The sequence below is a fragment of the Peromyscus californicus genome, unplaced genomic scaffold (genome assembly GCF_007827085.1).
Source record: "Peromyscus californicus insignis strain IS unplaced genomic scaffold, ASM782708v3 Scaffold_8__1_contigs__length_139910024, whole genome shotgun sequence".
Classification (NCBI taxonomy): domain Eukaryota; kingdom Metazoa; phylum Chordata; class Mammalia; order Rodentia; family Cricetidae; genus Peromyscus; species Peromyscus californicus.
The window spans coordinates 93,537,817-93,555,085 of NW_026294606.1; the positions used below are offsets into that span (position 1 = coordinate 93,537,817).

Here is a 17,269-nt window from a genome sequence, read left to right on the forward strand (position 1 = left end):
CTGTACGGGCTGTGGGAAGGGCCCTGTTTTCAGACGCCTTCCAGCAGCATCTAGCTGGTCACCGGGGGCCATGAAGACAGCCCAGCACACTGAGGATGGGGAGGGGAGCTGGGGGCTGCTCTCACCTGCTGAGGCTGCTCCCTTGTGACCACAGTGTTCCCATTTCTAGGGAGGGTTGGAGTGAATGGCCGAGGGTCTCTATAGCAGGCTTTCACCAGAGGGGAGACAAAATAGAACAGAAGAATGGGGTCCCTAGAAATGTTTCACAAGAGGCAGCCAAGAACCAGGCCAGCTCTTAGGGAATGTTGGCTGAGCTCATCAAGCGCCCTCCTGGGCAGCCAGCCCAACTTGGGAGGCATGACTGTCATTTCCCAGCTTAAGGCAGAGTAGGCAGCAAAGAGTTCAAAACGAAATGTGTGTCAACCAAAAATCAGGGTTCTGGCGGACAGTATGGCTTAAGGAAATCTCTGGAAACAAGACTTTTCTGGAAAGTTGGACCATGAGCACCCTGGTGAAGGAACTGCCATGGTGGCTGGTGGCCAGTGGCCACAGTCAAGGAAGGGACCAAAGGGATGACAAGCGGAGCAGAGGGGGCAGGGAGTAGGGCAAAGCACAGGAGGGACACAGGGCTACTTCCCAAAACCCTCGGAATGACTAACCCCCTTTTCACTCAATACACAGTCCCAGAGCCTCTGGCTGGCAAGAGCTCTGGATGCCAGGGCAGAGCACCACACCGACCGTCCTGCCTGCAGAGGGCCCCTGGTGGTGCTCACAGAAGCAATCCCTCGGTACTGCAGAAGGCCCCTGGTACCCCAAGGCTGTTCTAGCTGATGGTCTAAAGATGATAGAAGAGCAACCCCAGCATTTGGGAGGAAGAGGCAGGAGGCTTAAGACCTTGTCTCACAAAATTCAAGAAAAGAAAATAAACTAAATTAAGTATGTAAGCAAGATGATGAAATTCTGTAATTCTGCCTAGTGGCCTGAAATGTTCTGGAGTGTAACACCTCCTTTATATGATGACCACCAGGCCAGAGCCTAAAGGCCTTTGTAGGGCCTGGTCACTTGCTAAGTGGCTGGATGGTACCAGGCTGTTCAGACCTCACGCTGCACGCTTACCTAGACCCTCCGGGCTGGAGGCATGGCCTTCACCACAGACACAGAGGGAGCAGTTTCCACATTAACACCCAAGTCAAAGAAGCAGAAGCTTAGGTTTGTCACCTCAACCAGAGACTTAGAAAATACCCAGTTTATTTGGTCACTCTAGATGACAAATTTGATATTCTGGTGAAAAAGAAAAGTTCCACCTTGGTAAAGGATTTTAAGGAAATTTAGAGGACTCTATTAGGCAAGATCTCAACAGAGGGAGACTGAGCACATTTTTTTTTTTTTTTTTTGAGACAGGGTTTTTCTATGTAGTTCTAGCTATACTGGCGCTTGCTATGTAGCCCAGGCTGGCCTTGAACTCACAGAGATCTGCCTGCCTCTGCCTCCCGAGTACTGGGATTAAAGGCTTAGGGCACCACACTTGCATGAGGTTTTAAAATGTACCAGGACTCAGTTACTCTAAGCATGCAGGGCTCTGAAGGAAGCACAGGGCTCTGAGGGGAGGGCTGGAACCCAGGGAGAGAGCTCTGAGGGGAGCACTCAGAGGAGTGCAGTACTCTGAGGGAAGCATAGGGCTGAGGAGAGGGAGGGTTGGGCTCTGAGAGGATCATAGCATTGTTTTGGCCTCTACTGACTACCCAATTCTTCCATGTAAGTAAGTTAGGTCCGACAGTGACCTGAAAAATGGCTATTCCTATGAGGACTAACTCCTAAAAGAGTGTCTCTAATTGTGAAGCTCCCTTAGCAACTCCATTCTGACTTGGGGACCAGGAGAGACCAGAGGCTGGGGCATTGAGAGCCTGTTACTGGTGGTGTGGAGAAGGTATGTGCAGGAGAGTCCCCTGTGACAAATCAGACAAGTCATGATTTAAAAACAAAACAAAACGTGATTCCAGGTAGCTGGGTCAACCTCGATCTTGAACCTGGAAAACATCTGTTTCATTCTGACATCTGGTGCTACCAGAACTGAAGGAAGAAAAGAATGTAGTGAGGAACCAGTAAAAAAAAAAATTCCCAGGAAATGACAGCACCTTGCAAGAAACAGCAGCCTCGAGCATCTAAGTTCCAAACACCGTGTCAAATCACAGACACACGATCTCTTCTCTGATCCTAACAAGGGCAGAAACTAAGCCCTCCACTTTACACAGCTCTGCTGTGTGAATACACTACTTCTCTGCTACAAGAAAACATAGCCTTTTAAATGACTCTTTCAAGTTCAAGTTCAGTTTCAAGTAATCTCTTTGCAGTAGCCCCAGAAGAATTACCGCTCCTCCAGGTTTAAAGTGCCTATTTAAAAAAAGTAAGAAAATGGAAACTACGCCTTAGAGGACTGAACTTCGCAAGGCTGCTCACTTTGTTACAGGACAGAATGCTGAATTCTTTTCATCTGCCAGGGAACCAAATGCAATGCTACATCACGAGGTAGCTGACAGGAAGGTTTGCTTTTCCCCTATAAACACCAAGAATGGGATGACTACAAGGAATTCCCATCCAATTCAACAGGAAACGCCATAAAGTCAGCATGGAGACTTCCCTGGTGCAGCCTGAAGAATTCAGCACCAGGGTCTAAGGTGTGCCTGGAGGTTCTCTGTACCTGGTACGAAGCAAGGCCCCTAAGTCTCCTGTCAGTGCTAAAATGCTCAAAAGAAGAAACAGAACTCACGAAGCGGGAGGCAGAGCCACTCTGAGTTACATACAGTAACAGAGGATCCTGCAGTTCAACCCCCCCCCCAGACCTGGCAGCAAGAGTGGGACACCCACCTAAGCTCGGGCTCCTCTGCAGTCGGGCCCCAGAACTGTATGTATACATCTAAATGAACCATCAGGAGCCTTTGGGGACAATTCAAAAGGCAGAAAGACCCCTCAGCACGCCAAAGCAGTTTCCTTCCCCACTGACTGCATGGGGGCAAATTCAATGAAGTGTTAGCTTTAGTCTTTAGGAACAAACCCTGCCTTGCTTCCAGAAGACACCCAGTAAAGCCTGAGACTGCCAACAGCCAATGGGTGGGGAGAAGCAGAGGGTTTCCAGTTTCTTCAGCTAGAAAGGTTCAGTCTAGGAGCTGAAACCATACTACAAATGATGTACATCTTAGGATGAAAAAACACCTGTATGCCAAGAAAACCCAAGTTCTTGTTGAACTGGCTGGACTACCACCCTTAAGAGCCCAGAGGCCTGGCTTCTGCTTTTGGCTGCTGCTCACACTGGAGTGTTCACTGTAGGAAGAGGAGAGCACACTTACCCACCTCAGACATGGCAAGTAAGATGCTGTAAATCAAGCTAACGGTGACAGGATGAACATGATGAGGTACACTGGGCACAGGGCCTCAACAGTCCTACAGAAGCACATGGAGACGCAGGCATGTGCTAGGAGTCCATGAGGCACCTGGAATTCTTGATTCTGTTCTAGTTTCCTGCGCCACAGGAGGCCAGCCCACCTGTGTACAGGGCTCTTCGCTTAAAGCTCAGCAGAATGGAGGCCAGCTGTCTCTGCCTAAGGAAAAACATCCCGTTGAAGGCTAGGGTGCTGTGACTCAATGCCTACTTGTAAACCCAGACCAACTGACTCTGACTTTACAAGGCAGGAGGAGGACTGTGTCCCGCTGCCTCCAACTGAGGTTCCCAGAAATGTGGGCACAATTCTTGGGAGGCCCCCAGTATTTGCTGGGTGATCCAGGCAGGCACTGTCACGCCTCACCAATCGCCGGCTTCCTTAGCGCACTTTTGGCTAAGGGGAAGTCACTGTAAGAAAGAAGCTTGCTCTACCTTCCAATGGGTAATTCTCAGGCAGTTCTGGTGCCATTAAGTGCATACAGTGGAAAGCTACCTCACTCCTTCCCAGAGCATCCGACGTCTGCATCTGACTGCAGGGGACTGTGCAACAAGACAGCACTGTGGTGTTTATCGCCCTCTCCGGAGGACTTCTGGGACCCTGGCACAGTGCACTGGGCAGGAGGTACCAAGTGCAGCCCTCCAGGAGAGCTGTTTCCCTAGACAACTGACTGGCATCCTGTGAAAACTTGAGGCCACAGCAAGGACAGCCAGCCCTACCTTCACCACCTCCACAAAGAGGATGTGTTTCTGAGACACTGCTGAGGGGTGGCCTCTCCCCACTTATACAGAATAAAATGACACTTTCAAGCCACCGGAGATGTAACAGAACACTTGCTCCAGGACAAAGATTCAGGCACAGCCCCACAGTCTTTTGGTTGCGGCATGGTGTGAATGTCCAAGCAAAGTCATGACCCCTCAGAGCAATCAAACAGCAAGCCCCACCCCCCAGACTAGCCCGTGCTAGAACCAACTGCCAGCTGGTAAATAAATACACTTTTAATCCTGCTAAGGAAGAGAGATGCAAACCCAGTAAAAGTGACTACTGTCTACAATCGTTCCACATTTACACACAACCCGGTTTGACACAGCCCTGGAACTGACGGTTGACAGACTCAGGGGTTTATCTGAAGCACCAGGAGACAGTAGTTATACAGCTTGTGACTATGATTCAAAAGTAAACATATACAGACGGACTTATCAAGTCACGTGGCACAGCACGCACACACATTCGTTCATCTAGCACGCTTTTTCTTCTCACAGAACGTAAGCACTCTTGAGATTAAAAAACAACACTTCATTTTAAATTAAGCACTTAAATCTTTGAAAAAAATCTATGTTTAGATATGTTAGAGAAACAAACAAAAACAAACAAATGAATAAACAAACCCACTTTAGACTCTAGCCGAGGAGAGTACCTTGGTTCCACCATTAAGACAATGACCTTCCAATGAAAAGAAATTTCACTTCCCAAGATGTTTGTGTTTCAGATTTGAAGATCTAGCCTCAGTTGCCAAATACAACATATACCGGTCAAAGTGTCTTACCGAGAAGGGAAGGACCACTCACTCCGACTTGACCAAGACACCAGTGGAGTAGTAAAACGCAAGCCTGCACCCCAGGAGCTACAAGCTACTTCTCCACACTAAGAGAGAGCAGTTACAGGCGGTATGACTGACTCTGGAACATCATAATAAAATTAAATACAGCCCTGCTTTCAACAGGATAGTTTCTCTCTCTCCCTCCCTCCCTCCCTCCCTCCCTCCCTCCCTCCCTCCCCTCTCTCTCTCTCTCTCTCTCTCTCTCTCTCTCTCTCTCTCTCTCTCTCTCTCTCTCACACACACACACACACACACACACACACACACACACACACACTCACTCACTCACTCACTCACCGAAAAATAATAGTTTGGCACTTAGCAGCTTTTGTTGTTATTGCATCCCATATTAAGTTGCAAATTTAATTTATAAAACATTAATTTCTGCAGCTACAGTGTCAATGAACTGAGCAACCTGTTTGTTTGTTTGTTTGTTTGTTTGTAAGTGAACCGACAAGTCAACAGGCACTAGTGACGTCACCATTGGACCCATGACTCTAAACTGTCTCTCCTTGGAGAGGCCTGAAGCAGACTGAGAAGAATTTTAAAACTCCAGGAGTTCAAACAAACAAACCAACCAACAAACAAAAATCAAAACCCAAACCCCAAACAGAGCAGTTAGCCAGCTGTCCTGATATCAGTTTCTCTCTGCTCTGCAGGCCATGGCTCTGTCCTATGCAGGTATTTCACCAAAGTCACCTTGTCCTTCTGGCAATTTCTCTCCTCTGCAGCCACCATGGCAGCAACAGCAGAAAGTGCTTCCTCTGCCGTAGTTTCTCTGATGGAAAGCTCCCCAACGGGGAGACGTACCGACAACATGGCTTATATGAAACACAATCCAAGCCTGACTTTGACTGGATGGCATTAATGTGTGGCACGTCTGGCCTGGAGCAAAGGATAAAAACTTAGACCTTCTCTTGCCAAGTTGCTCCTGGCCAAGGCAGAGCGAGGGCGCCACTCCCAGCCCCTTTTACATCTACCCTTTGGCTTCCCCAACTTTTTATAGTGCTAATCACTCAAGACAGGTTTAGGAAAATCCCTGCAGAGAGGCCATGCCTTTTCAGGTCCACAGGTGCGAAAATAGGATTAATGCTTTATATGCATTTTAATTGTATATAAACATCTCACATAGGAAGTTTCTAGAAGAAATTTTTGTTCTCCAATTTATAACCAAAGGATGTACTTATACATTTAGCAGTCACTAAGATATAATGCTGCCTCTTCTAGCCATACTCTAAAGAAACTTGTAGAAAACAATTAGAAATGAGGAACTCTATATCAAGTTGACAAGAAATTTGATATTGCATACAGCTCACACTATCAAGTAATGGAGTGCACTCAAGTCCCTGATTTCCCACCAAGGTGGCATAGTCTGAATGAAAACAGACTATCTTACAAGATAAAGTCCACCATCTAAAGAATTTCTTTACTAATGGGAATGGGAAGGAGAGAAAGAGTAGAGGACACTAATGGGAAGAGAATGAAATTAAGTTGAGGTAGTTTATTCTACCAGCCAAACATTACTGGGAGTGAAATTCATCTAAAACTCCTACCAGTGAACGGCTTTGGGAGCAGCCTCTTACAAAGACAAGATTCTAAACACACCTGCATTCGAAGACAAGTCTGTAACTTCTAAGCAGCAGTAAACAGGACTCAGTGTGCTTTCAGACAGAGTATATGAAGTTTTTGATCCCTATGTACATTATCTGGACAGCTTTTTTTTTTTTTTTTAAAGTGTTCCATTATTTTTAGTTGCAGCAGATTTCTATCATTTGCCCAACTCTACCATCTCCTCTGCGCTAATAGCCTGGAGTATAGAAAATGGTTTTGCTTTTCCAGGTAGAAAGGAAGAATGGTACAAGCTCCCTCCCGAGCTGACAATACCCGCCTGGAACTCTCTCATGTCACCAGGGTCTTTTACAGTGAGCATTCCTTTAAGCTCACTTGAGCTCCTCGGGTGACTGAATCTTTACTAAGAGAGACTGTGGCCAGAGAGGAGTTTTATGTCAGTTTCAATTCATCAGAATATAGTTCTTCAAGAGTCTTTAGACAGCACTAGTAATGAATGGGAACTAACTGGCACAAACCTCCGTTTACTGAGTGGGGACAGGCATTCTACGCCTCCACACAGTACAAGGACAACCTCGTCTGCTGGGCATACTGGTTTGCATATATAGATTCTGTTGTTTGTTTACCACAGCACACACACTAGGACACAGTTAGTAAGAGTTCCCTTCTGGGAGAATGCACCTTAGGGCTTTAACTTTGATACTTCCCATGACACCAACCCCCCACTCCCTCCTCCTTTTGACACTCACTAGCCTCCACGGTTTACCAATGCATCAGGCTGGAGGAACTGATTCCTCCCGGGTAGTTTTTCAACAGTTACATGGTCTCCATACAAGAGCAGAAGCCCAAGCTTCTAAGCATTAAAAAACCACCGAAGAGTAACCATACTGAAACCCAGCACACAGCAAGATGGAGCTGCTTCTCGGCACTTGCTGACGTCCAGCCACGTGATGCGCTTGGGGCAGGATCTCGCTTTTGGCTCCTCTTCCTCTTCAAGGGGAATGGACCCGGATGCGGAACAAGCCTTGCTGCAGCTGCAGGCGGAAGAGCTTGCAGTTGGCTATGCGCAGAGCTGCACAGCCGGTGCGTCGAAGGTCGGATGGCAGGAGTGGCTTCGTGTGGTGCCAGGTGCCCGTGCTTCTCTTAAACTCACGCACATAGTCATAGTTGGTACCTAAACCCAGAGAGGGAGCAGAGCTGAGCTGGTGCACCTGAGCCACCAGAAGCCGCTCCCAAGAAACCACGGCAGCGTGCTCACCTGTGTCAAGGTCTCCGATAACATAAATACTGGCTCCTATGGGGACAGCTCCATAAACGAAGGATGAACTGGCAGGGATGCATAGGTTCTGATCGTTAAGATAGATCCACCTGAAAGCAAGGACAACAGACACAACTCAGGAAACCAGAGTACAAATGGCATGTTCAGGAAGACAAACAGGTGCAATGCAACTTGGCACTGCCACTCTTGACCCCCACTCCACTTGCAGGAACCTTGGCTGTGGTTACTGTCCAGACGGACAGCAAAGGCTCACGCATAGTGACTCCCACGGAGTGGGGCTGCCTCTGCTGAGCACCACAGCTCCTGGGACTCATTCATGTGTGGCTTACGTCGCTCACATACTATTGCTCCCCCCAATTTAAAATTTTAATTGTGTGTTTATGTCTGTGTGTAGGTATATGCACATGAGTGCAGTGCCCACTGAGGTCAGAGGTCAAAGTCAAAACTCCTGGAACTCCCTGATGTGAGTGCTGGGAATTGAATCCCAGTCCTTTGCAAGAGCAGCAAATGTCTTAACCACTGAGTATCTCTACAGCCCAGGGGTATGCTTATTGCTAACGTCCCATCATACTTGCTAGCATTTATCTGGACGCCTTCTGGCTTGGGCTGCTGTAACTATAATTAATGGTCAGGGACATTAGATGAGTCTTGTTTGGTTCTGGTTTTGGTGGACTTATAGAACTGCTGAATTCTGCAGAAAGGGCATGTGCCACGTAAGTGATGAGAAAATGTCCCTCTTACCCCAAATACAATGCTGCTCTGTTTTCTAGTTCGTGAGGCCTGGGAATCCCAGCTGCTCATGCCCACTGGGTCTTGGTGCCCTCAGTCCTTTGAAGACTGTGCCACTGTGACAGCGAGAATTTTCTTAAAGTCTAACTATGCTAGGTATTTTGGCATGAGCTTACTGGTTAATTCATGTACCTTCTTTTGCAAAATGTCCATTCAAATAAAAATAAGATAAGCCCTTAAAAAAATCTAAAAAAAAAAAAAAACCAACCAAAAACCTGGTTAACCTTCAAGTATCAAAGTCAGGAAAGACAGGGGCTATCACAGGCTAAGGGACAGCAAGGAAACACAGCTCCTGTCAGCAACTAGAACCCAGGCTAAACTGAGGCAAGGGACATGTTGGTGGAAAGCGGGTGACATTGCAGCAGTCTGTAACTCAGCTAGCATTGCCCAGCTTTGACATCTGTATTCTGGCCAAGGGAGGCACTGGCATTAGAAGTTAAATGAATGGCTTATGGGAATGCCTTGACTTTCTGAAACTCTTCTAGAAGTCTAAGTTACTGCAGGGGCTGGAGAGATGGCTCAGTGGTTTAAAGCACTTGTTGCTTTTGCAGAGGATCCAAGTTCAATTTCCATCACCAACATGGTGGCTCACAGGCATCTGAAATTCCATTTCTAGGGGATCTGATGCCCTCTACTGACCTCCACAGGCACTCACACAGTATACAGATAATACAGGCGAAGCACTCTTAAACATAAATAAATATACAAAATGACTGCAAACAGATGTGGCTCAGCTGCTGAGGTGTTTGCTGCTCAGCCTGTTGCCTTAGTCTGATCCTTGGGAATCTGCACTGTAGAATCAACTCCTGCAAAGGCTGTTCTCTGACCTTCATGAGATAGATAAAATCCAGGCTTTGCCATGCAGTGGTGTTCACTCAGGAAACCGTGACCCATTTCCCACTAATAGCTTACAGGCATGCCAAATCATAGCCCGCGCCTAAGCAGCCTTCAGGCCCCCTGTCCAGGATGGTGCATGCAGTTCAGCGGACACTTGGCCTACCCACGCTGCTGCACAGCAGCTAAAGAGCCAGTGTAGCAGGTGAGTGAACTCTGATGTCAACTACCAACATAGAAACATCTCACATGGAGTATTACTCATTTCAACAAACGCTTCCTTGACTGTTATGAAACAGGTAGCTTCCTTATTTTGAATTCCAAGAAACAAGGAAACAAGGTAATTGTCCAAGATTATAAAACAATGCTAAGCCACCACCATATTTCCCTCCCTGTCCCCTTCTGTCTCACCTTCCCTCTTCCTTTCTCTTTCTGTGAGACAGGGTCTCGGCTGGTCTCCAGTGTGCTAAGCGGCCAAGGACGATCTTAACTTCTGATCCTTCTACCTCGTGAGTGCTGGCCAACACCCCCAGTTTATACAGAGGATGGGCCTGAGGGCTCTATCATGCTCTCTTCTGAGCCACATCCCCAGCCTGTGATCAGGTGGTTTGCTGGCCTCACATGTTAGTATGAATTCTACCTACTTAGCCATATCCCAGCCCAATGCCCGCTGTCATCCCTTGTCAATGACTATATACATTACTGCATTTTTCTCTGTTTAAATTACTGGTGCGGTTTCTGCCTCCAGGCAGACCGTGACTGGAAACGATGAGGTCAAGAGCAGGGTTCACGTCCCTCCTTACACCTTCACAAGTCTTACTAAGGCAGCTGAAGAACTCTCTTCTTTCCAACCATCAGATCCAAATGGGATGACATGGTCAGCAAGGGCAGGCAGTGTGGTGTTTCTACAGAACATCAGAATGACCAATACACGGTCATACCTGGCTGACTCAGCCCCGAGGCCACACTGCACAGGTTAACTGCTGGCCCTGCCTTCTAAGACTGAGGCAGAGGAACTTCTCTGCAGATCCTTGCAAATGGGATGAAGAGAAAACATCAACTAGCTCGACAGCTGCAGAGCAAGGCCTGGGATGAAAAGACACACCACATCTGGACAACCCAGGCACCCTAGAGAGCTGAGGACACTGCACATGCTTTCCTCCCGACTCTCCATCCTAAGTTTTCAGTAGGTATTGATGCTGGCTTGAACTAGAGGTTCTTCTGTTTCGGTCTTTTGAGTACCAGGGTTATAGTGTGTTCTACCATGCCCAGTCATTTCTACCTTCTCTCAGTGAACGCAATGGGGTGACAGGCTTCACACGCCTCATTTTTTCTACCGTTCCCCTGGGATACAATGGGTTTCTCGTCTTTGGAGGGCAGGAGAGTTCCAGGGATTTACTTAGCCCTTCCTGCCACAATGGCCCTCAACCCAAGGTCCGCAGCATCTGTCCAGGTGTCAAGCATCCCTATTCAATTGTACACTCAAAGATGAAAAGGTGGCGCCAGCAGCACACACAGCTTCAAAGGTAACACAAGGGTCACGTGTCAAGGCAGGAAACTCAGGCAGAAGCCAAAGGCCAGGACTCCCTCGGAAAGGAAGAGGCCACAGAGATGCCTCGGCCTCAGGCCACTCAGCGGACACTAAGCACAGCAGGGCACTTACCCTGCAGAAACCTGGGGAGGGAGAATGCGTGTGGAGCACTGCTCTGAGATGTGGAGAGTCCATAGCAGGGTGCAGCAGGAGAGAAGGTGGGTGGGTGTCCAGGAGACCCCTTGTCGAGTGTGAAAGGTAAAATGTGGCAGTGACATGAGAGTGAGAGACCTGAGGGCACCTTGTCAGAGTGTGGGGACAACTAGGAAGACAGCAGAGAGACAAAGCAAAGGACACAGGAACTTCCAGAAAGAAAGAAGTCCCTGCTTTCCACGTGTCTCCATGTGTCATTACCATGACTTGGGAGTAAGGTTTGGCCTTTTTTTTTTTTTTAATTCAGAAACCACAGAAAATAGTAAGATAGGGCATTTTTCCAGGAAAGTTTTAACCTAAAAATAGGGAACAAAGACAGGAAAGACAAGAGATTACTTACAATCTGAATGGTCTGCAATCTAACACAGACTGCTGCTCATCTGGCAGCAGTTTCTACAGCATGCAGAGAGAGCTCACCCGGGAACTCGGCCCCACTGCTGGGCGGTGTTTTTCTGCCAGCATTTACGGGAACAGAGTGAGGCCAGTGGGGTGGGTACATCGGCGGACTCTGCAGCCAGAATGCCTGCGCTTGGGTTCCAGGTCTGCTGCATGCTCACCCCCCTGTGCTCTGGTGTCCTCACATGGAAAATGGGACAGGGCAGTGTCTGTGCCTCAGAGGGGAACAGAGGAGCCCAGGCAGTGACTGTGCAGCATCTGGTTTTGCTCATGTTCAGTGTTTTACAAATGTGCAAACGTCCTGTGTGTCACTGACAGGAAGTCTTAGCAGCTGCTTTCTGTTTATAAACTACACTGGGGAGCCTGGGAACACAAAGGCTGGAGATGTATGTATTTTATCTGAAAACAACAACAACAAAAAAATCCCCATGAGACAGGGTTTCACTGTGTAACAGCCGTGGCTGTCCTGGAACTCACTCTGTAGACTGGGTTGGCCTCAAACTCAAAGAAATCTGCCTGCCTCTGCCTACTGAGTGCTATGATTTCACCACTGCCTGGCGAAAAAAAATTTTCTTAAGATGAAGGGTGTGGTGGTTTGAAAGAAAATAGTCCCCAAAGGGAGTGGCACTCTTAGGAGGTGTGGCCTTGTTAGAGTAGGTGTGGTCTTGTTGAAGGAAGTGGGTCACTGTGGAGGTGGGCTTTGAGGGCTCATATGTTGAAGCCACGCCCAGTGTCTTAGACCACTTCCTATTGCCTGCAAGATGTAGGACTCAGCTCCAGCCCCAGCACTATGTCCCATCATGATGATAATGGACTGAATCTCTGAACTGTAGTAAGGAAGCCATCTCAATTACATGTTTTTCCTTTATAAGAGTTGCTGTTGTTACAGTGTCTTTTCATAGCAATAGAAACCCTAACTAAGACAAAGGGTTTTCCTTATTTTGTGTGTGTTTGTGTATGTATTCATGTGTGATGGTGTGCTTGCACTTGTGTGTAGGTCCATGTCACGCCTGGCTCTCATGTGGGTGCTGGGATAGAATGAAGACCCGCATGTTTGAGCAGAGAGCACTTTACTCACTGACCCACTTCTCCCCTCACCCCCTTTTAAATACAAGAGCAGGGTTGGGGAGGTGGACAGTGGTCAGAAGTGCTGACTGCTCCGGGGATCTCACACCCCCTCTTGACCTCCTTGAGCATACAGACACAGACACAAATGAATAATAAAAAATAAATTTACAGCCGGGCACGATGTGGTGGCAGAGGTAGACAGATCTCTGTGAGTTCATGGCAAGCTTGGACTGCACAGAGTTCCAGGTCAGTCAGAGCTACAGAGTGAGACCCTCAAGAAAGAAGATTAAAAACAAAGCAAAACAAACAAACAAGCAAGCAAACAAAAAACCAAATAGAAATAAACAAACAGAAACAAAGGAGCACGACTTTTACTCACAGGGTCATAGTTTCATACTGAGAACAGGTAGTCAAGTTCATCAACAACAGACATGCAGCAGGCTAACTGGTAGGAACACCAAGCATGTCCCGGGACAGCCAGGAAGCTGGACAGTCAGACTGGAGTCCCACCCCAGGCAACAGACAAAAAAGAATAAAAACGTAAGCAAACGACCTCAGACAAGTTGCAGCTTATGCTAACTACACACTGAGTCAGTCGTCACGGAAAAGGTTTGTGTCAGTGTTTTATCAAAAGCCAAACATGCTGCCACTGCCTGCTAATCCAGCGGGACAGACCGTCTTTTTACACTCATCTGGGCAAGAGATTAATACACTATTTCCTACTGCGGCAACCAGCCCCCACACTGGCACATCAAAGAAGAAACGTAACATGCCTCTGACATCCTTTATGCCCTCCCCCACACAGCAAATACTGTCTAAACTGCCTCATTTTCTGTCTGGTAAATTCCCCTGACAGTCTACCCTAATAATGGGAAGGAAAAGCATCTCTGAACATATCCTAAATGGAAAGCACGTGATGGATCAGGCAACATTTATACGATGTGTAACACCCTGTATCTGTTCATTATTCACCCCGAGCTCAAAGACAGGAAACGAGCCGTTGTCTTATGGCGCCCCCCTTTGGTTACATGACGGAAGCACATGAGATCAAGCATGATCTTCCCTGGGGATCCGAACAGGCCACTGCAGTGAGAACACTGCCTCGTGCTTAGGGATGGGAAAGTGTGTGAGAGGAGGGAACAGTACCTACCAGAGAAGCATGCCGTGGCCTGCCAGGCATTTTTAAAAAGGTTTTTCTGAAGCTGGGCATGGTGGCACACACCTTTAATCCCAGCACTCGGGAGGCAAAGGCAGGCGGATCTCTGTGAGTTCGAGGAACTCTACAGAGCGAGTTCCAGGACAGCCAAGGCTTTTACACAGAGACACCCTCGCCCCTCCCCCGCCCAAAAGGATTTTCTTTTTACATTTATTCATTTACGTTGTGTGTGTGTGTGTGTGTGTGTGTGTGTGTGTGTGTGTGTGAGAGATGACTGAGAAGCTGTGTGGAAGTCAGAGGACAACTTGGGGGGATCAGTTTTCTCTTTCTATCTTGGGGGTCCAGGCAATTGAAATTCAGGTCATCAGGCTTGATGACAAGTGCCTTTATCTGCTGAAACATTTCTGGTCTGTCAGTGTTTCAATATCTCAGACACCAGCTTAACTGACATATGATGGAGCGTCTGATGCCAGCCAGGTTTGATGCTGGAGGATAATACGGCTGGCCACATGGGACTTTGCCTGCAGTTACAAAGTCAGGGAGATGTGCAGAGTATATGGGATCAAGGACTGAGGAGTGTGCTGAGCCTGGCAGATGAAGGCTTTCAACAGGTAAGCTGTCGTTTTGGAAAGGACCAAGTTAACCAGAAGGACAACAAAGGGCATTTCAGGCCGAAGCATCCTGGCACTGAGCTAGCCAAGGGTTCAGTGTGGCGCCTCTGGGTGGACAGCAGCAGATGAAGGCCCTGTCATAAAAGGCCACCTACGGACAGGTGTGACGGCTCTCGCCTTTAACTCTAGCACTTGGGAGGCAGAAATAGGCGGGTCTCTGAGTACTGATGCCAGCATGGTCGATATACTGAGTTCCAGGACAGCCTGGCCTACATAGAGAGACCCTTTTTCAAAATAATAATAACAAAACTTTACCCTAAAAGCTAGTGACCAATTATAAGCTACTAAGGTCAAGTGTGTGCTAAGTTCCAGGTTCCATGATATTTCTTTAAGTTACTGTGGTGGTTTGAATAAGAATGGCCCCCTTAGGCTCATATATTTGAACACTTGATCTCCAATTAGTGGGACTGTTTGGGAAGTACTAGGAGGTGTAGCCTTGCTGGAGGTGGTGTGTCACTGGGGGTGGGCTTTTTGGTTTTAAAAGACCATTCCCATGTTCTCTCTGTCTGCCTCCAATTTTCAGATCAAGATGTGAGCTCTCAGCTGTTCCCACCACCATGCCTTTGCTCCACCGTCATGGATTCTAGCCTTCTGACACTGTAAACCCAATTAAATGCGCTCTTTTATAAGTTCCCTTGGTCATCATGTCTTATCACAGCAATAGAAAAGCAACTAAGGCACCTACCAACTTCTGAAGTCACTGAAAAAACATCTAACATGTACTGGTCATACTCCCGAAACAGAATTCAGTGAAGTCACTGGAAGCTGAGACACATTTCTGGAAGCACAGAGGGCCAGGACAGGTATGAGGGCCTTCAGACTATCCAACTCATGGAGGGAGAGAACCAGGGCGGAAGCCTCAAGACTGCTTACTTACCTCTTAAATTCATCGTGATAGAACTCAGACTTGCAGGTGACCATCTCGCTACCCTGGATGTCCTCTCGACTTCTGACTCCTCCAAATACGTACAGCTCCATGGCAACCCCACAGGCCACTGCTCCAAACCTGCAGGGCCACAGAACACAGGTGCTGGCTTAGAACTCAGGACCTCAGCCCGAACTCCTCTACTCCTTGTTCTTCTGTTTGTTGGTCTTTTTGAGACAGGGTCTCATTACGTACTCAGGATAGGCTGAAACTCACTGTGTAGACCATACTGGCCTTGAACTCACAGCAATCCTCTTGCCTCAGTAGTCTCTCAAGTGCATGTGCCACCACGCCCAGTCCAATTGCTTTTGTCTTTATGTGTACAGACACACGTGGAGGCCCAATGCTGACGTCCGGAGTCATTCTTGGATTCCTTATTCATTAAGGCAAGGCCTCTCAATTGAACCCAGAGTTTGCCAATAGGGCTAGTCCAGCTAGCCAGCTTTTTCAGGAACCCCTGCCTCTGCCTTTCCAGTGTGGGGACTGCCTGCCTGACATTTACTCAGGTACTGGGGATCTGAACTCAGGTTTCCACACTTGGGCAGCACACCACACACTTGAACACTGAGCCACCTCCCCAGTCTTTACTTCTTGTTGTGACTGCAATGCTGTGTTATACGTGCATATGGGCCTTCTGTTTTAGGAGACGCCATACTCGGAGGCCTCAGATACATCAACAGTAGCACACTGATGGGCACACACACACTGCCTCACCTCCTCTCTTTCAGTGGACAAATGGCAGTCCACTGCTGGGTCCGCGGATCGTAACACTCCACAGACTCAAACAGTTTTCCATATGATCCTCCACCCATGGCATAGATTTTCTTTTTCATAGCTGCATAGCAGCCAATCTGAAAGGAAAAAAACCAGCGGTGGGGAGAGGTACCATTTGTCATTAGAACTGGATGGACGGAGAGCAAGTGACCCAGAGAGCAGTCACATATGTAGGACAAGTTCTGACTCCTCACGGCAAAACAATGACGCCCCCTCGCATGACCCTACAGGGCTTCCAAGATGGAAAGAGCTGGTGACACATACTGGAAATCCCCAGAAAAGTGTCTTCATCCATCTTCGGCAAAGAAGCCATAACTATACTTTCTTTACTTCTTGTGGGGCCATGCTGGGCATGGAACCCAGACCCCTGAACATGGCAGGCCAGTGTTCTGCCATCACACTGGACCCCAGCCCATAATCCCATACAATATTTTTTTTCGATGGCTCTCTTTCTCCACCATGTAGATTCTGGCACTAGTACTCCAGTCCTCAAGCTTGGCAGCAAACACCTTTACCCACTGAGCCCTCTCAATGTCCCCATAATCTAATTTTTCACAAGAGCTTTTAAACACTGGGGATGTAGACAGTGGCCCAGCACTAGCCTGGTAAGCACAAGCCACGAGTTCTGTACCACGCTGGGTGAGACGGGGGAGTGAAGGGAGTTTCCAGAATTTATCTCCTCTAACCAGTATTTGAGCTCCTGAGAAATAAGATTTTTGGACCAATAAGCTGCTCAATTGCTGTCACAATTGTCTAGTTGGACGGGTGCACAGTAAGAGAAGACAGGATATGCATGACATGAACCAGAGTCATAGCCAGATTGACTATGGACAGCTCTGCCTGTAACCTGAGACTAAGTGAGAGAGGCTCACGGGAGGCAGCCACGGCAATGGGAGAGATCAGGCTGGCCACCAAGCATCTTCTACAGAGCCTGCAACATAGCCCTGCTGCTCGGAGGCAGACCGACACTCACACAGGCTCTCTCCTTCTGTGATGTGACTGCTGTCACGAAGGCAAGCTGCCAACAGAG

The 17,269-nt window shown here is 47.9% G+C and overlaps 1 protein-coding gene across 3 annotated transcripts in view; it reads right to left on the reverse strand.

The window, feature by feature from the left end:
• Positions 1-5,360: 5,360 nt before the first annotated feature.
• Positions 5,361-17,269, reverse strand: part of Gan (gigaxonin) — a 49,554-nt gene continuing 37,645 nt past the window's right edge. For all 3 annotated transcript variants that reach the window (XM_052728311.1, XM_052728312.1, XM_052728313.1), the window contains 4 exons: positions 16,180-16,316; positions 15,418-15,546; positions 7,862-7,971; positions 5,361-7,777 (listed from right to left, as the gene is read on the reverse strand). In XM_052728311.1, the coding sequence (XP_052584271.1) occupies positions 7,596-7,777; positions 7,862-7,971; positions 15,418-15,546; positions 16,180-16,316 (558 nt within the window). In that variant the 3' untranslated portion in view covers positions 5,361-7,595. The remainder of the gene's footprint in view (positions 7,778-7,861; positions 7,972-15,417; positions 15,547-16,179; positions 16,317-17,269) is intronic.